The sequence below is a fragment of the Penicillium taxi genome (genome assembly GCF_028828555.1).
Source record: "Penicillium taxi strain IBT 34144 chromosome Unknown utg000006l_segment0_segment0, whole genome shotgun sequence".
NCBI classification, from domain to species: Eukaryota; Fungi; Ascomycota; class Eurotiomycetes; order Eurotiales; family Aspergillaceae; genus Penicillium; species Penicillium taxi.
In genome coordinates, this window is record NW_026643208.1 from 1,999,688 (window position 1) to 2,014,519 (window position 14,832).

At 46.9% G+C, this 14,832-nt stretch overlaps 5 protein-coding genes across 5 annotated transcripts; 4 read left to right on the forward strand and 1 right to left on the reverse strand.

The window, feature by feature from the left end:
• Positions 1-188: 188 nt before the first annotated feature.
• N7495_009843 (diacylglycerol/lipid kinase family protein) lies at positions 189-1,469 on the forward strand (the record flags this gene model as incomplete). The annotated part of the gene is made up of 1 exon (XM_057212494.1): positions 189-1,469. The coding sequence occupies one exon, from the start codon at positions 189-191 to the stop codon at positions 1,467-1,469; it is 1,281 nt and encodes a 426-aa protein (XP_057059357.1).
• Positions 1,470-1,930: 461 nt separating this feature from the next.
• N7495_009844 (lipase ROG1 family protein) lies at positions 1,931-5,094 on the forward strand (the record flags this gene model as incomplete). Its single annotated transcript, XM_057212495.1, has 3 exons — positions 1,931-2,121; positions 2,200-3,473; positions 3,506-5,094. The coding sequence occupies 3 exons, from the start codon at positions 1,931-1,933 to the stop codon at positions 5,092-5,094; spliced, it is 3,054 nt and encodes a 1,017-aa protein (XP_057059358.1).
• A 103-nt stretch (positions 5,095-5,197) lies between these two features.
• N7495_009845 (inositol monophosphatase family protein) lies at positions 5,198-6,144 on the reverse strand (the record flags this gene model as incomplete). The annotated part of the gene is made up of 2 exons (XM_057212496.1): positions 5,198-5,873; positions 5,945-6,144. 2 exons carry the CDS (start codon positions 6,142-6,144, stop codon positions 5,198-5,200), a joined length of 876 nt encoding a protein of 291 aa, XP_057059359.1.
• Positions 6,145-6,839: 695 nt separating this feature from the next.
• N7495_009846 (Oligopeptide transporter OPT superfamily) lies at positions 6,840-11,810 on the forward strand (the record flags this gene model as incomplete). The annotated part of the gene is made up of 12 exons (XM_057212497.1): positions 6,840-6,860; positions 6,923-6,968; positions 7,032-7,135; positions 7,191-7,304; positions 7,371-8,185; positions 8,515-9,105; positions 9,181-9,239; positions 9,306-9,661; positions 9,718-10,077; positions 10,128-10,281; positions 10,342-10,849; positions 10,916-11,810. The coding sequence occupies 12 exons, from the start codon at positions 6,840-6,842 to the stop codon at positions 11,808-11,810; spliced, it is 4,023 nt and encodes a 1,340-aa protein (XP_057059360.1).
• Positions 11,811-12,326: 516 nt separating this feature from the next.
• Positions 12,327-14,605, forward strand: N7495_009847 (transcription factor IIF subunit TFG1; the record flags this gene model as incomplete). The annotated part of the gene is made up of 4 exons (XM_057212498.1): positions 12,327-13,661; positions 13,722-14,018; positions 14,073-14,304; positions 14,367-14,605. The coding sequence occupies 4 exons, from the start codon at positions 12,327-12,329 to the stop codon at positions 14,603-14,605; spliced, it is 2,103 nt and encodes a 700-aa protein (XP_057059361.1).
• Between the last annotated feature and the right edge of the window lie 227 nt (positions 14,606-14,832).

The window sequence follows — 14,832 nt, forward strand, 5'->3', positions numbered from 1 at the left end:
AGTGGTACCTTGTGTTTATAATTTAAATAACTAAATATGTAAATATATTTATGTTAACTAGTCAGCTAACCCCACAGCTTATCAATAAAGTCCCAAAATTGCTCATACTTTGACCCCGCCAACTCTTATTTACAACTACTCACGCCTTCATCGCTATACTTTTTACTACTGAAATGGACTGGAACGCGATGTTAGAGACAGTGGAAGTGGTCGGGAATTCCTTGAAATGCAACGAGAGAAAAATCGACTTGGATGATATAGTCGCTATATTGCCCAATTTACCTCAACCTGGGTATATTGTCCTGTTCCTAGAGCGAGCTCAAGGAGATGAATCTTCTACACGCCTTCTAAAAACAAATATCTCGTCTCTACCAAGTGAGGCTGCCTTGTCTCAGTTGTTGACAGAGTTCCCAATTCATCTTCGACTTGAAAAGCCTGTCGATGTCGTGATTTCAACACGTTCTGGCACAGGCACCGCGATGACGGTCTTTGAGAATCTTCTTCAACCTCTTTTCACGTATTTGGATATTGATTATCGGATTCATGAGACACAGTCTGATCAAACGATTGTCGAACTGTCTCAAACGCAGTTTTTGGAAAGAGCTTGCGCGGGGATCTCCCAAAATATCGTACTTCTATCCGGTGATGGGGGCTTAATTGACATTGTCGATGTCTTTTACAAATCTACACAACATTTACTGGTGTCACCACATATTTTCTTGATTCCCTGTGGAACAGGAAATGCCATGGCTAGTTCAATAGGACTCAGATCTCCAGCCTCTGGCCTCACGGCAATATTCCGCGGACAACCAACTTCAGTCCCGATATTTGCCACAAAGTTATCACTGGGTAGCCAGATGGTAGCAGACGAGGGACGTCAACGAACTCCAATAGACTTGACTCCGGATTCCTCCCATCGAATAATATATGGTGCCGTTGTGGCGAGCTGGGGCATGCACGCAGCTTTAGTCGCAGATAGCGATACTGCCGAATATCGCAAATTTGGATCAGAGAGGTTCCAACTGGCAGCAAAAGAACTCCTATATCCTTCGGATGGTGCAGAACCTCATCGATTCCAGGGCAGGATAACCCTTACGGGTGCTCACCGGGAGGTCATAGAAGACGAGCATATGTACGTGCTGGCTACACTTGTACCTCGTTTAGAGAAGGACTTCTTAATATCACCTGCTTCAGAGCCATTGGGGGGATCACTACGTTTGGTGCATTTTGGTCCTTTACCCGCAGACGAGGCTATGCGTCTTATGGCTCTGGCCTACCAGGGGGGTCAACATGTACTGGATAAGCTAGTGACCTATGTTGAATTTGAAAAGATGCGTATCGATTTCCAAGAAGGTCAAGAGAGATGGAGACGAGTTTGCATTGATGGGAGGATTGTTGCTATCGAGGAGGGGGGCTGGATAGAGATTTGCAAGGAGCCACGACAGTTGTTGAATGTAATTAAGCCATAATTTTGATCCTTGAATACTACTGTGATTCATTATTCGGTAATGAATGAGCCTCGGAGTATATTCAGGTATATGATATATCTAGGGGGATAAAAATCTTGAGGCCCAAGGTTCGAAACAGAAGGAGTATAGAGCGTTTATTCATGTCACGTGGCTATGTTTTCAAGGTCGAAATCTTCATCTAAGATGGTAAATTGTAAATAAACAAAACTTTAATATTAGTTATGGAGTAGATATTAGACAACTATTTGATGTTATGTTCGACATAGGCACTACATAAGTTGAGTTGTGTGCAGTGTTAACTATGCAATGTTGTGCACTCCGTATCATCTGCTATCGCATGCAGGAGATTCTGATAAGCCTTCCAACTCTCTGCATATGTGCTCAGCGCACGCAAACCAACAAACCAACTGTATAAGCGACAGTACTGGTATGCCAGATCATGGAATCGTTCGCTACATTCGATGCTGATCACCCCTCGAACGTATTTTGCCTCGCAAACGCCAGATCAAGGAGCGGCTGTCTCCCGTAAAGAGGGCGCATCCCACTTCCACACGCTTACTGGGTGGCGTCAGAATACTGTGGATAGAGAGCCAGCAGTAGATATGCTACTGATCCACCAAGTTGGCAGCGTGCGCGTGGGTGATGTTGTCAGGTCAGTTTAGCCCTGTACTTTGAATGCTTGTCGGTGGCCCATATCTTAACTATGATGCTAATAAGATTGACTGGATAGATACACTGTGACATATACACCAGCGTCTGATCCAATTTTGCCTATACCATCTGAACTACACGTCAGGGTCAAAAACACATCTGCAATTCCGCTCCGAGCCGCATACCTCCACGGCCCGTACACTCTTTACGCAGCCTGTTACCCGTCTAAATTTGACCCCAACAGCAAATATGACCGACAAGAAACCGATGGAGCCCCACAGTTTGAGCCCTACCTCAAGGCAGGGGGCAACTGGGATGCAACCATCAAGATGCCGACATGCTTTGGGGACTCACACAGTCTCGCTGCTGGTCAAGTAGGACCAAATGGAGACTTGAGTATGACCTGGGTGATTGAGATCGTGTCCCAGGTGGTATTTTCGAGTAGTGCAGCAGTCCATTTTGAATTGCTGGTTGCCCGTGATGCTAAATCTTTGAATTTTTTCTCATCCAATGGATCATCGACTGAAATGGGGCCCCCGGCCAAAGTGTCTGATCACTGGACCCCCGAGACACAGGGCCAGCAGGTGCTTGCCACGAATGGGGTGTACTCTAAATCTATCACATTGCACGTTGATGACACCAGTAGTTTGTGGAACAGTCCCGCTCTACCCTCAAAAACCCATACTACCGATAATCTACCAAATGCTCAGGCTAATAGCCGTGGCTCCACAGCAGAACCTCAATCTGTAGGAGATGAAACTAAGCTCCCACCCAAAAAACAACAAAAAGAGCGGATTCATCTGGTGGTGATCACCCATGGATTGCACAGCAATCTAGGGGCAGATATGCTATATCTCAAGGAAAGCATCGATGCCGCTGCCAAAAAGCTGAAGGAGCAGACCAAGAGCCGTGAAAGTAATGATGCAGATGAACAGATTATTGTTCGCGGCTTTTCGGGCAACGCCGTTCGTACTGAGCGTGGAATTCAATATCTCGGCAAACGATTGGCAAAATACATCCTGTTGATGACATATCCTGATCAGCCTTATTTTCCTCTCAAAGGCTCGAAATCAAAGTTTCCACGTCCTTTCAGTCCTCGAAATGAACAGCTTAGATCCTCTCTAGATCCACTCTCGTCATCGGCTCAAGGCGAGCATGGAGATGAGTACGTGGAAGACCATGCATACGAAATCACCAGCATCAGCTTCATCGGGCATTCCTTGGGTGGACTAGTTCAAACATACGCAATCGCATATATTCAAAAACATTCACCCCAATTTTTCGATCACATCCAACCAATCAACTTTATTGCTCTTGCAACGCCCTTTTGGGCCTCAGCAACGAAAACCCCATGTATGTTCGGTTTGCGCTGGATCTGGGACTAGTTGGGCGAACCGGACAGGACCTTGGGCTTAGTTGGACAGCTCCGAAGGTACGCAGTGGCTGGGGGGCCATTATCGGTGGTCGAGGAGATCCATCAAAGGACCAAAGCAATGTAGAACCGGGCACAAAGCCCCTTCTACGAATCCTACCTTGTGGACCCGCTCATGAAGTCCTTCAGAAATTCCATCATCGGACTGTCTACTCCAACGTGGTGAATGACGGTATTGTTCCACTCAGAACATCTAGCCTTTTGTTTCTGGACTGGAGAGGCCTTGACCGTGTTGAGAAGGCGAGAAGAGATAACGGAATCGTCGGAACAATGGCTGAATGGGGCTGGGCGGAATTGACTGGGGCAAATTCAAAGTCACCACGTCTTAATCGCTCTGAAATCACGGATCTGGGCACCGGTGAACAAGCCTTGCAAGAGCAGGCAGATCTTGCTTTGGAAGAGCCAACCTCTCCAAGCCCAGCTCAATTCCTCGCCCATAGCAGGCATTCCTCGCACCAAACTAGCAACACTGCGGAAACTAGGTCAAATGAGAATGTCCCAGGTAGCAACACCTCACCAGGTGCCTTGAGCACTTTCCTCTCCCTCTTTCGCCCAAAGGAGACCAAAAAATCCCCCAACAGCAAGCATGCAAGAATATACAAACGCAGCCAGACCCTCAGCTCCTTCGACGATAATGGAACTATAAAACCTGCTGTCCGTGGAAATTCTCTCTTTGAGGAGGAGGGAGGTGTATATACACCCCCTAAGACAACATTCTTTGAATCAGCCGGTGACTTACTGATGCCGCCTCTGCCTCCTACCGACTTTATCCTGGATCCTACTGCGCGACCTCGCACCATATTTCATGACCGCATCTACCACCCTGAGGATATACCGCCTCCCCTTCCAGTGAAACGGCGCACGTTGGCATTTGGTCCACTTCAAAACAAGCATTCAAAGGTAGCGCCTGCTACGGCTACTCCTCTACCAACTAGCTCTGGCTCCAACTCCACGTTAAATTCCAACGTCAATGGCGCCCAAAGTGGCCTGAAAGTCGAGGAGAAAATTGCGCGAGCCTACCATCGTGATCTCACTTGGCGCAAGGTACTTGTTCGGCTCGAGCCAGACGCCCACAACAACATCATTGTACGGCGCATGTTCACTAATGCATACGGATGGCCTGTTGTGAAGCACCTTGTCGACGCACATTTCAGCCACTCCCCTACAGTAGAGATAGATGATGTATTCAAGGGCAATGCAGAGAGAGCCAAATCTCTGGGAATTGCACCTACCAGCTCTGGAGACGAGATTGAGGGTGAAGCTGATATTGAAGAGAGGGATTCAAATAAGAGTGAGTGGACTGTTTCTGATCCCACAGCTAGCTCATCCAAGCCTATTTCGCATACCTATACAGAACACCTCGAAGATGAATCCTATGAGGTGGCTAGTATCAATGGAAAATCCCGTTCTCCTGGAGTGTCTAGAGAGAGCTCTGTTCAATGGACGGATCGCGAACTCGACGAGGATGATGATTGTGAATCCGGGCTTGATGAAGAGGGTGAGGATGCGGGCTTCCGATGGTCAACAGCTCCTCGGCCATAATGGCGAGCCAGCCGACGCAGTGGAAAGCACCAATAGAAATTGTACATATTATATCATATCCCGTAATTAATCTGCTCAATTTATTTCTTTAACTTCTTTGCATCTAATATTCCAATTTACCTTGGACATGGCCCCAAAACTCCTCAATGATCTCTTTCTGCCCCGATTGGGGAGCTCCGCGGACAGCCAGGTATTTTCGTCCATCAAGAGTAGTTTTCCAACTCCCTGGGTTGCCATCAACTATCATGCCCCCAGCCTCCGTCAGAATCACCCAACCAGCGCAGACATCCCACTCCCAGCATCCACCCTCCCAGTATAAGTCAAGGGTACCCGCAGCAACAGCGCAGATATTAAGCGCTGCAGAACCAAGACTTCGCATGGCGCGAACCATTGCGCCGCCGTTCTCCTTGGCTTGGCCCAATCTCTCAAATGTCCTGATCTTGGTCTGCCAGTTGGGGCCACTCCGTTCATTGCCCCATTCAATACTGATGGTAGCATTACTCAAGCCAGAAAGGGGCTCCGAAATTCTGTGATTCAATGGCAAGCGGGTTTCACGATTCAAAAATGCACCCTGTCCACGAATGGCCGAGTAAAGGGTTTTTGTGGAGGGATTGTAGACCACACCTACGGTTGGTACTTGACCAACGGCAAAACCAAGGGAGACACAGGAGTGAGGAAATCCGTGCACAAAGTTGATTGTGCCATCAATTGGGTCCACGATGAAGGTGGGGGCATCGGTCAATGGGTGCGAAGGGTCATAAGTTTCCTCGCCATGGAAGCTGAGCGACAGAGAGAGAAAGTGAATTATGATTAACAAATGAACATGAAGGTGGCCGATCCTTGGACCTACACATAATCGGGATATTTATTCTTTAGCGATGAGGAGATCATGTTCTCCACGGCGCGATCATATTGAGTGACGAGATCAGCACTGTTCTTCTTGGATCCAGTGTCATTGGTGTCTAGAAGGGCATTTGTGATGATGTCGCCAGCCTGGTAGGCCAATGACACCAGGAAATCATGTATTTCATTCAAATTCGGAGCAGCCATGGCTTTGACAGAGTGTGTTTGTTGGAAATCCGGGGGCTCGAGAAGTTGAAGATCAGCCCCGCTTGAAGTAGTTATTTCCCCCACTACTTAACTAATTAGGCAAACTCTAGTCTTCCTCTGTGATCAGGGCTAAAAATAAATAATAAAGGGGACTTCACAAAGGGGAATTGTTAGGGACACAACAAAACCAGTTACATAAGCAATTCCCCCATTGAAAAAGAAACAGCCTATTTACACCTTCTGGTGCATTAATTCAATCATGATATTGACCACCACGATCACATCTAATATATATTTCTATCATTATTAGATGAAATAGTAGTAGCAGAAAGCCAAGAGAAAGCGCAAATTGTAAGACGGAATCGATCAGAATCAGTCTAGATTCGAAGGTTTGGTAGTAAGAAATTGAAGAAATTAAGGGTAGCTTCAGTAGATTCCAGTAATGATAATTAGATCTTATCTAGAGTTAATACTAGGTTGCTACAGTAATTATTAGAATCTACCAAAATAAAATAAATTTGATGCAGTTGGCGGCTGACATAATGATTTTGTTGTGTCGTGTCGGTACTAAAATTTTTGTTGTGACAAGAGAAAGATTAGATAACTGAGTCGGTGACGTAGAAAGGTAAGCAACCCCCACTTCGGGAAAAAAAAGATTTCGACCAAATCTCCATCCTCTCTCCAACATTTCCAAGATGCCCACAGAACTAGAAGAGGTATAGTTTTGATCAAACATCTAGTTAATCTCCATCATTTCTAACTCTCTTTTTAACTATAGCTGGTGGAGTTTCTTCACCATGGAAACACCCAAATTCGACAGATTGGTACACCTTTTCCACTCAACACCCAACACACTCCGACATGATCTGACGCCTCTTCCTGGATAGCCTGTGAGAATCTAGTTGGCTTCTCTACAGCCCAACCCAGTCTATTTAAGCGCCACCAACTACTGCCAGTGCGCGACCTGAAGCTTTTGGCCCGAGACTATACAGTGCGTTGCTTGCGATGTATCAGCCTCCCGATCAATTGACTAATGCGCGCTCCAGCCTATCGCGAAAAATGCCTTGACTATCCTGATCAATTTGTCGGCTGATGAAGAGATATTGAAAAGCTTAGCTGAGGATGATCAGTTCATTGAGACATTGTTGTTGAAATTAACAGTATGAGAGACCACTTCCCTGGAACAGATGACATGGGCAAACTGACTCCGTTTGCAACAATATCAGAATGTCAAAGATCCGAACGTTGATGAGGTGGCCATGCTACTGGCAAACCTTGTAAAGTCCGACCACCTACAGAAGCTCCACACGCTGAAACGCAAAGCCCCCGAGTCGGTATCTAGTTCAGAGAATGCCATCGACCAACTGATGGATTGTTTCGTGAAGGGAGCCGAGGGGAACCTTAACAAGCACGCCAACTACGACTACCTGTCATACATGTTTGCCGACCTATCGCAATCCGAAGCAGGTCGTAAATATTTTACTACGCGTCAGGAGTACGATGGGGTGGTCCCCATTACCAAGCTGACCGTCTTCACGGAACACAAAAGTGACATCCGCCGCAAGGGCGTGGCCTCCACAATTAAGAATGTGGCCTTCGATATTTCCTCGCATCCTATGCTGTTCGCTGAGGATGAAGCCAACCTGTTGCCATATCTACTCTTGCCGATCGCAGGCCCTGAAGAGTTTCCCGATGATGAAATGTCGTCAATGCTGCCAGATCTCCAGCTACTACCCCCAGACAAGGAGCGAGAGTCCGACAACTCCATTCTTATCACTCACCTAGAGACATTGCTTCTGTTGACTACTACTCTTGAAGGTCGGGAAAAGATGCGTGATGTGCAGGTGTACCCTTTTATCCGTGAATGTCATCTCAATGTCGAGGACGATGATGTGCGAGAGGCGTGCGATCGACTTGTGCAGGTGTTGATGCGAGATGAGGCAGGCGAAGGAGCCAAGACTGAGGCCGATTTGGAACAAGCTCAAGTCCAAGCGCAGATTGAGGCATCTTCAAAGAATGAGGATGAGAAAATAGAGGAATTGTTTTAGACTACCCCAGTATATAGATCTGTCAAGGATACATAAAGAGGCTTAAAAATCCTGCATTCGTCGAGGACAGTGGGGCTTCTTTTTTCCCCACTCATTTTCTCTTCCAACTTCCTCCTGAGCTTCATACCACCGGTAGTTAGTATTGAACTGACTACACGAGCTAGTACCAGTGAGATACTAGAAGCTCTATCAATTACATTCCTCTATCTTTGATTTCTATTCTCGATACGACGGCTGAAATACCTCTGCAAACGCGGAGGATCTCTTTGCCTTCGAACCCGGGCGGCTTTTCTTCGAACCGAATCACTAATCTCAATTATAGAGACAGTAGCGACTGCAATGGAAACTACGACTTGAATTTGACGTATGATTCCGACTCCGATCCTTTGAAACCCGTCCGATCAGGAACCTCTATCGCACAGCAGTTCCGGGCCCTCATGTCGCACGTCCCTCTGGTACGCTCGTTGCTAGGCTCATCGTCGGACGACGCTGCCGAGATTCTACAAGAGGATCTTGAAAACAATGATGACTCCGATTCTCATCGGCGAAAAAATCCACAGAAGAGCCTATTCAGATCACAAAACGACAGCTCTGACTCCGAGAGCTGCGTGGAGGGCCCATCGACTGATGGACAGAGCGCAAAAAGAAGACGATCTCATTCTACTGTGAGACGAAGAAGCAATGGCTGGTACAGCGAGGGTCGTAATCGACGACCTTCAGCAGCAACTTCTGATATTGGAATGGGTGCCGACTCCAAATTCTCGTTTGCGACGGGTCTCGCAGTACCGGGAAACCCAGTAATGCAAGAAACTCCGGTCTCTTCGACTTATATTCCCAGCGACGGGGAAGATATATCGGATATAGATGACGAAGACCCAAAATCTCCAGAAGATGATCCCCCAGATAATTCACCGTAAGCTCCTATTATTTTATTTGAGGCTTCCCTGCCTCTCAGCTCTTTTTTCGTGCTAATGTTCATATCTTGTAGTTACTCACAAGTTCGAGCTGCTGTACCTGCGACAGATGACATCTCTCTTTCTATTAACAGTACGTGGACTTGTGCACCTATCCAATAATTATTCCATCTAATCATTAAATATTTATCTAATGAAGCTCCCCGTATGTGGATTCTCTCACTGCTGTTCTCTTTGGCTGGGTCTGCTGCAAACCTTTTCTTCTCACTTCGCTACCCAAGCGTTTCCATCACACCGATTATTGCGCTGGTGTTGGTCCATCCACTAGGAAAATTCTGGGACGTGCTTCTGAAGAAGTCCGATGACCCCCTTGAAGTGTTTGAGAACGGTTCTCTTCATCACCGAGAGCCACAATCAGGCAATATTGACTGCCTAGAATCTTCCTGGGGAAATAGGATACGAATCTGGCTGGCCCAGGGTCGTTGGAATGAAAAAGAACATGCCTGTGTCTACATAAGTAGCAACGTGTCGTTCGGATTTGCCTTCGCGACTGACGTGAGTATTGGGCATAGATCAAGTTGGCTTCTTTCCAAGTCTGACATTAAATATAGGTCATCGTGGAGCAACATAAGTTCTACAACCAGGAAGTTCCTATCCTATATCAGCTACTGCTGATCATTTCTACTCAAGTCCTCGGGTACTCCTTCGCTGGAATTACTAGACGTTTTCTTGTGCGACCATCAGCCATGATATGGCCGGGAACGCTCATGTCGACAGCAATGTTCTCTACAATGCATAAGACTGCTAATAAAAAGGCAGATGGATGGAGTATCTCACGATACAAGTTCTTCATCCTTGTTTGGGGAGGTGCGTTTCTCTGGTACTTTATACCCGGCTTTTTGATGCCGGCTCTCAGCTATTTTAGCGTGATCACTTGGTTCGCCCCCAAAAATGTCGTGATATCAAATCTGGTATGTTTCCCCTTGTACCATTTTGTCTCATTTGTTACTAACTTGTTTAGTTTGGCGTGGCCTCTGGTCTGGGAATGTTCCCCTTAACTTTTGACTGGGCCCAAATTGCATATATCGGATCTCCATTGCTCACACCGTGGTGGGCTGCTGCTAATATTGTCACTGGCCTGGTGGTTGTCACATGGATTCTTGCCCCAATATTGTGTACGTTGTAAACTCCCATACCACATTGTCATTATGCCTGATCACTGACAAGACTATAAGATTATAAAAATGTTCTTTTCTCCTCGTACATGCCCATTTTGTCTGCAGCAGTCTTTGACAACACCGGTCATCCATACGACGTGAGTCGAATCCTAACAGCGGACTATTTGTTTGATGAAAAAGCTTATAAGGCCTATTCTCCTGTTTATCTCCCTATCACCTATGTATTGTCGTATGGTGTCCAGTTTGCTGCTCTGACATCTCTCGTTACCCACACCGCTTGCTGGTATGGTAAAGATATTTGGCATCAAACTAAGAAGGCCTTTGAGGAACGGCGGGATCTTCCTGATCTGGACACATATCAGCCCCTTCAGAGTGATAGTGGTCACTCTCAGCCTCGTTGTAGCCACGACTTTTCCGGAGACGGCTCTCAAGATCCCACTCGGGAGATACTGTCGGGTGAAGATGTCCACTGTCGCCTAATGAGGCGTTACAAAGATGCTCCACTCACATGGTATCTCATCGTTTTTATAACGACGCTAGCAATTGCCACTTACACCGTGGAGCAGTAAGTCCTCCACTATCTACCAATCTTATTTTTTCAGTCTTCACGAGTACTGATCTCTATCCAAAGCTACCAAACTCACTTGCCCTGGTTTGGACTGTTGTTAGCCCTCGGTATTACCTGTGTGTTTTTCATCCCCGTTGGTATTATTATGGCTGTAACAAACCAGCACAGCAGTCTCTATCTAATCTGTCAGCTCATCTGTGGTATTGTCTTTCCTGGGCGACCTGTTGCAAATATGATTTTTGTGACCTACTCGTATATCAGCTCCGCCCAGGGCATCAAGTTTTCCTCGGATCTCAAACTCGGCCACTACATGAAGATTCCGCCACGTATTCTCTTCACCGTGCAAATGGTGGCGACACTGGTGTCTAGCTTAGTTCAAATTGGCGTTTTGAATTGGATGTTCATTTACATTCCAAAGCTATGTACGCCCCAGGCGATGAATGGTTTCAACTGCCCCATTGCACGGGTTCATTTCAACGGCAGTGTTCTTTGGGGAGTCGTGGGACCGCAGCGCTTCTTTGGTCCCGGGGGTCTATATCGCCCTCTGGTGTGGGCGTTCTTGGTGGGTGCTGTGGCACCCCTAGGGGCTTGGGCTCTTGGTCGTCAAAGCAAGAAAAGCTTCTGGCGCAAGGTAAATTTCCCCATTCTATTCGGCAGTCTCAGTTGGATTCCTCCAGCTACCGGTTTGAACTTCTCCGTCTGGGCGTTGGTCTGCTTTGTATTTAACTATGTCATCCGACGTCGAAGAACAGCCTGGTGGGAGAAGTATGCCATGACTCTTTCGGCTGCCTTAGATTCAGGATTGGCCTTTGCGGTGATAGTTGTATTCTTCGCAATTGTGTACCCTGGTTGGGCTTCAGGGTTCAAGTGGTGGGGAACAGAAATCTACAAGCAAGGTTGCGATTGGTATGCATGTCCATATCGGTCCTTAGAACCTGGTCAGAAATTTGGGGAATAATGAATAGATGCCTTGTTTTTCAATATACAGACACCTATATATTCATCTTACACCATTTTGCAACTAAAGACTGAAATGCTTAACATTCAGCTTTCAAACCACTGCATGTAAAGTGTAGATATCCTTTCTTGACTATTTGATGCTTCTCGAACAAGTTGACTTCAAACAATCTATCTGGTCAGGTGATATTTGACTTACTCTTACTTTCATATCTTATTTTAGGAATCCCTATTCTCACTTTCTCTTGAAATTTTAATTTCATTCTCCTTGAAATTTCTTAATCTCATCTGATTCTTCTTCTAAAGTCTTTTCTTTCTTTACATGACTTTCCTGTCTTCTTCGCGAATGCCAAGCCGTTACCTAAGCTAGCATCCAAAGCGCCTCATCATCTCATATCCTCACTTCCAAGCCTCCCATCTCACAACTTCCCCAGGGACGACCCCGAATATCCCTTGGGCTTATTTGTTCACCACAAAAATAAATAAATTTCGGGATTTTGCTTCTCATCTTACAAAAATGTCCACGCCAACCAACCCTCCCAACGGCCGGACACCAACGGGCCCCAATGGAGCTCCCATTATGCGAATGCGTCGTCCCAAAGCAGCTGATCCATTAGTGCGCCCAAAGAGGCGACCTATCAGGCCAGCTGGAGCTCCTCCGGCTAGGGCTACAGCTATGAAGACCCTCCCTTCGCGTCCTTCACCCTCTATTGCCCCGTCGTTAACGCAATCCGAGAGGATTCTTCCACCGCCTGGTGTGAAAGATGAGGCTGTGAATGGGTTCAATGGACCTTTACTTTCCCAGAACTACAGAGATTTCCCGGTGGTGACAACTAAGCGAGCTCTACGAGAAGGATTGAAGCATCATATCGCTCGATTTGCTGCTAAACGGAGCGTGGACCTGCGCGACGAATCCCAGTTTACTCGGCCTGTCAGATTGCAGCGCCGCGATCCTCGCTCAAGATCTGATCAAAATGCAGAAAGAATGATTGGTCCGGATGGTCAACAGCTTGACGAGGCAGAACGAGAGGCGCTGGACGCGAGAAGAGCTGCACGCGAGAAGGAGCGTGCCGAGAATCTGTCTCAGATCGCACCTGCTGGCGGCGCAGCCGCTACAAAGCGACCGAATGCCCCAAAGCAAAAAACCCAACAGGTCTACAAGTCGGATTTGACTCGCGATGAGATTGCGAAAGCTCGGATCAAGTACGAAGAAGCGCTTCCCTGGCACCTCGAGGATTTTGACAATCGCAATACATGGGTGGGTAACTACGAAGCGGCGCTATCTGAGACACACGCAGTATTTTGTCTTGACAAAGAGCAAAACAAAATGCGCATGATTCCAGCTGAGAAGTGGTACAAATTCAGCGCCAAGAGCCACTTTAAGGCGTTAACAATTGAAGAGGCAGAAAAATTCATGTCCAAACGGGTCAAGGACCCGCGGTGGTTCATGGAAAAACAGCAGGAGGTTGCCCAGCAGATGCAGCTGGAGCAATATGCCAAGCAACGCCAGGTTCGGGCTGTACCAAAGGAAGATAAAAAAACCGCCGGATTGGAGATCAGGGAGATGGATTTTGAGGAGGACCGATTTGCTGATGACGAAGAGCATACCGATCTATTTAACGAACAGGATGAGGACACCAAGGCTGCTGAAAAACGTATCAAAGATGATCAGCTGAAGGCAAATGTGTTCGATCTCAAAGATGAAAGAGACTATGACAAAGAGGAGGAAAACGAGAAGCATGAACGAGATACCCGAATTCATGAGGGTAAGCGCATACTGAAGATGCTCAAGAGACGGGAGAAGAATTTTGAGTACAGCAGTGGCTCTGACGTGAATCCGTATACTGATGAAGTACGTTGGCTCTTTCCATCCTTACTATATACGAGACTAATTATTAATATTCACTTACAGAGTTCCGATGACAGCGAAGCTGAGCGCCTCAAGGAAGAAGAGGGTAAGACTCAGGAAGAGAAAGAGAAAGCGCAGAAAGAATCTGCCTCTTCTTCCACTAAAGGTAGCAACACGCCTTCGGGCCGCCCGAAGCATATTGATGCTCTCAAGAACCCATCTCGAAAACGACTGGGGTCGCCAAATGCTTCGGATGCTAGTGGTACCGACACTTCTCGAAAGAAGATTAAGAACAAGCATTCGTCTTCGCACCCGACACCACAGCCTTCGTCGCGCCCCATGTCGCCCTCTTCCATGCAGGTAAGTTCAATTCCTCATGAAGCTAATTGGGAATGGCAATGCTCATATGAACAGGCTGGCAAAAAGAGGATTCGAAATCTCCCACTTGGTGCTTCCGGGTCTGGCAGCGATGTTGATGTTGGTGCGGGATCTGGAGCTGAGATGGCCGAAAATGGAAAATCCAAGAAGCTCAAGTTGAACCCACCTACTGGTCCCTCTCGAGGAGGAACACCGCAGGGATCTCGGGCTGCAAGCCCTGTTGCTGGCAACAGAAACTTCCCTGGCAGCCGAGCGAGTAGTCCCGATGGTAAGCATTGCCTTTCATTCTATGAAATCCATTATAATATTACTAACTGCTATCCGTTATAGGCCATGGTCGCATGTCAACTCCAGTGCCATCTGGAAACCAGACATTCCCGTCTCCTTCAGAGATCTATGCAGCCATTCCAGCTAGTGGTATTCTCAGCAGTGACCTTCTGCGCATATTTCGCCCGCGTATTGGAGGATCAAAGGAAAACCACCGGCGCTTTATTGTCATCGTCAAGGATATTAGTGTCTACAGCAAGGAAGACCGAATGCTGCGACCCGGTGTTCTGAAAGAGACTTGAAAGATTCTACATATCTTTTTTGCAGGGAAGGCCAGCGGTTTGAAGGGGACCTCCATGATTTTACATAATACCTTTCTTGCTCGTAGTCCTTTGTCTCTCATACCTAGGTATATTTTTTGCCTCTATTACTAAGGCTACATTTCACTTAAGCTATGAACTCATCTTGTTTTCAACTTGTTGGCTATCTATTTTGGCGCTTAGGTTTAGCGAGTAGTATAGTAGGGAAC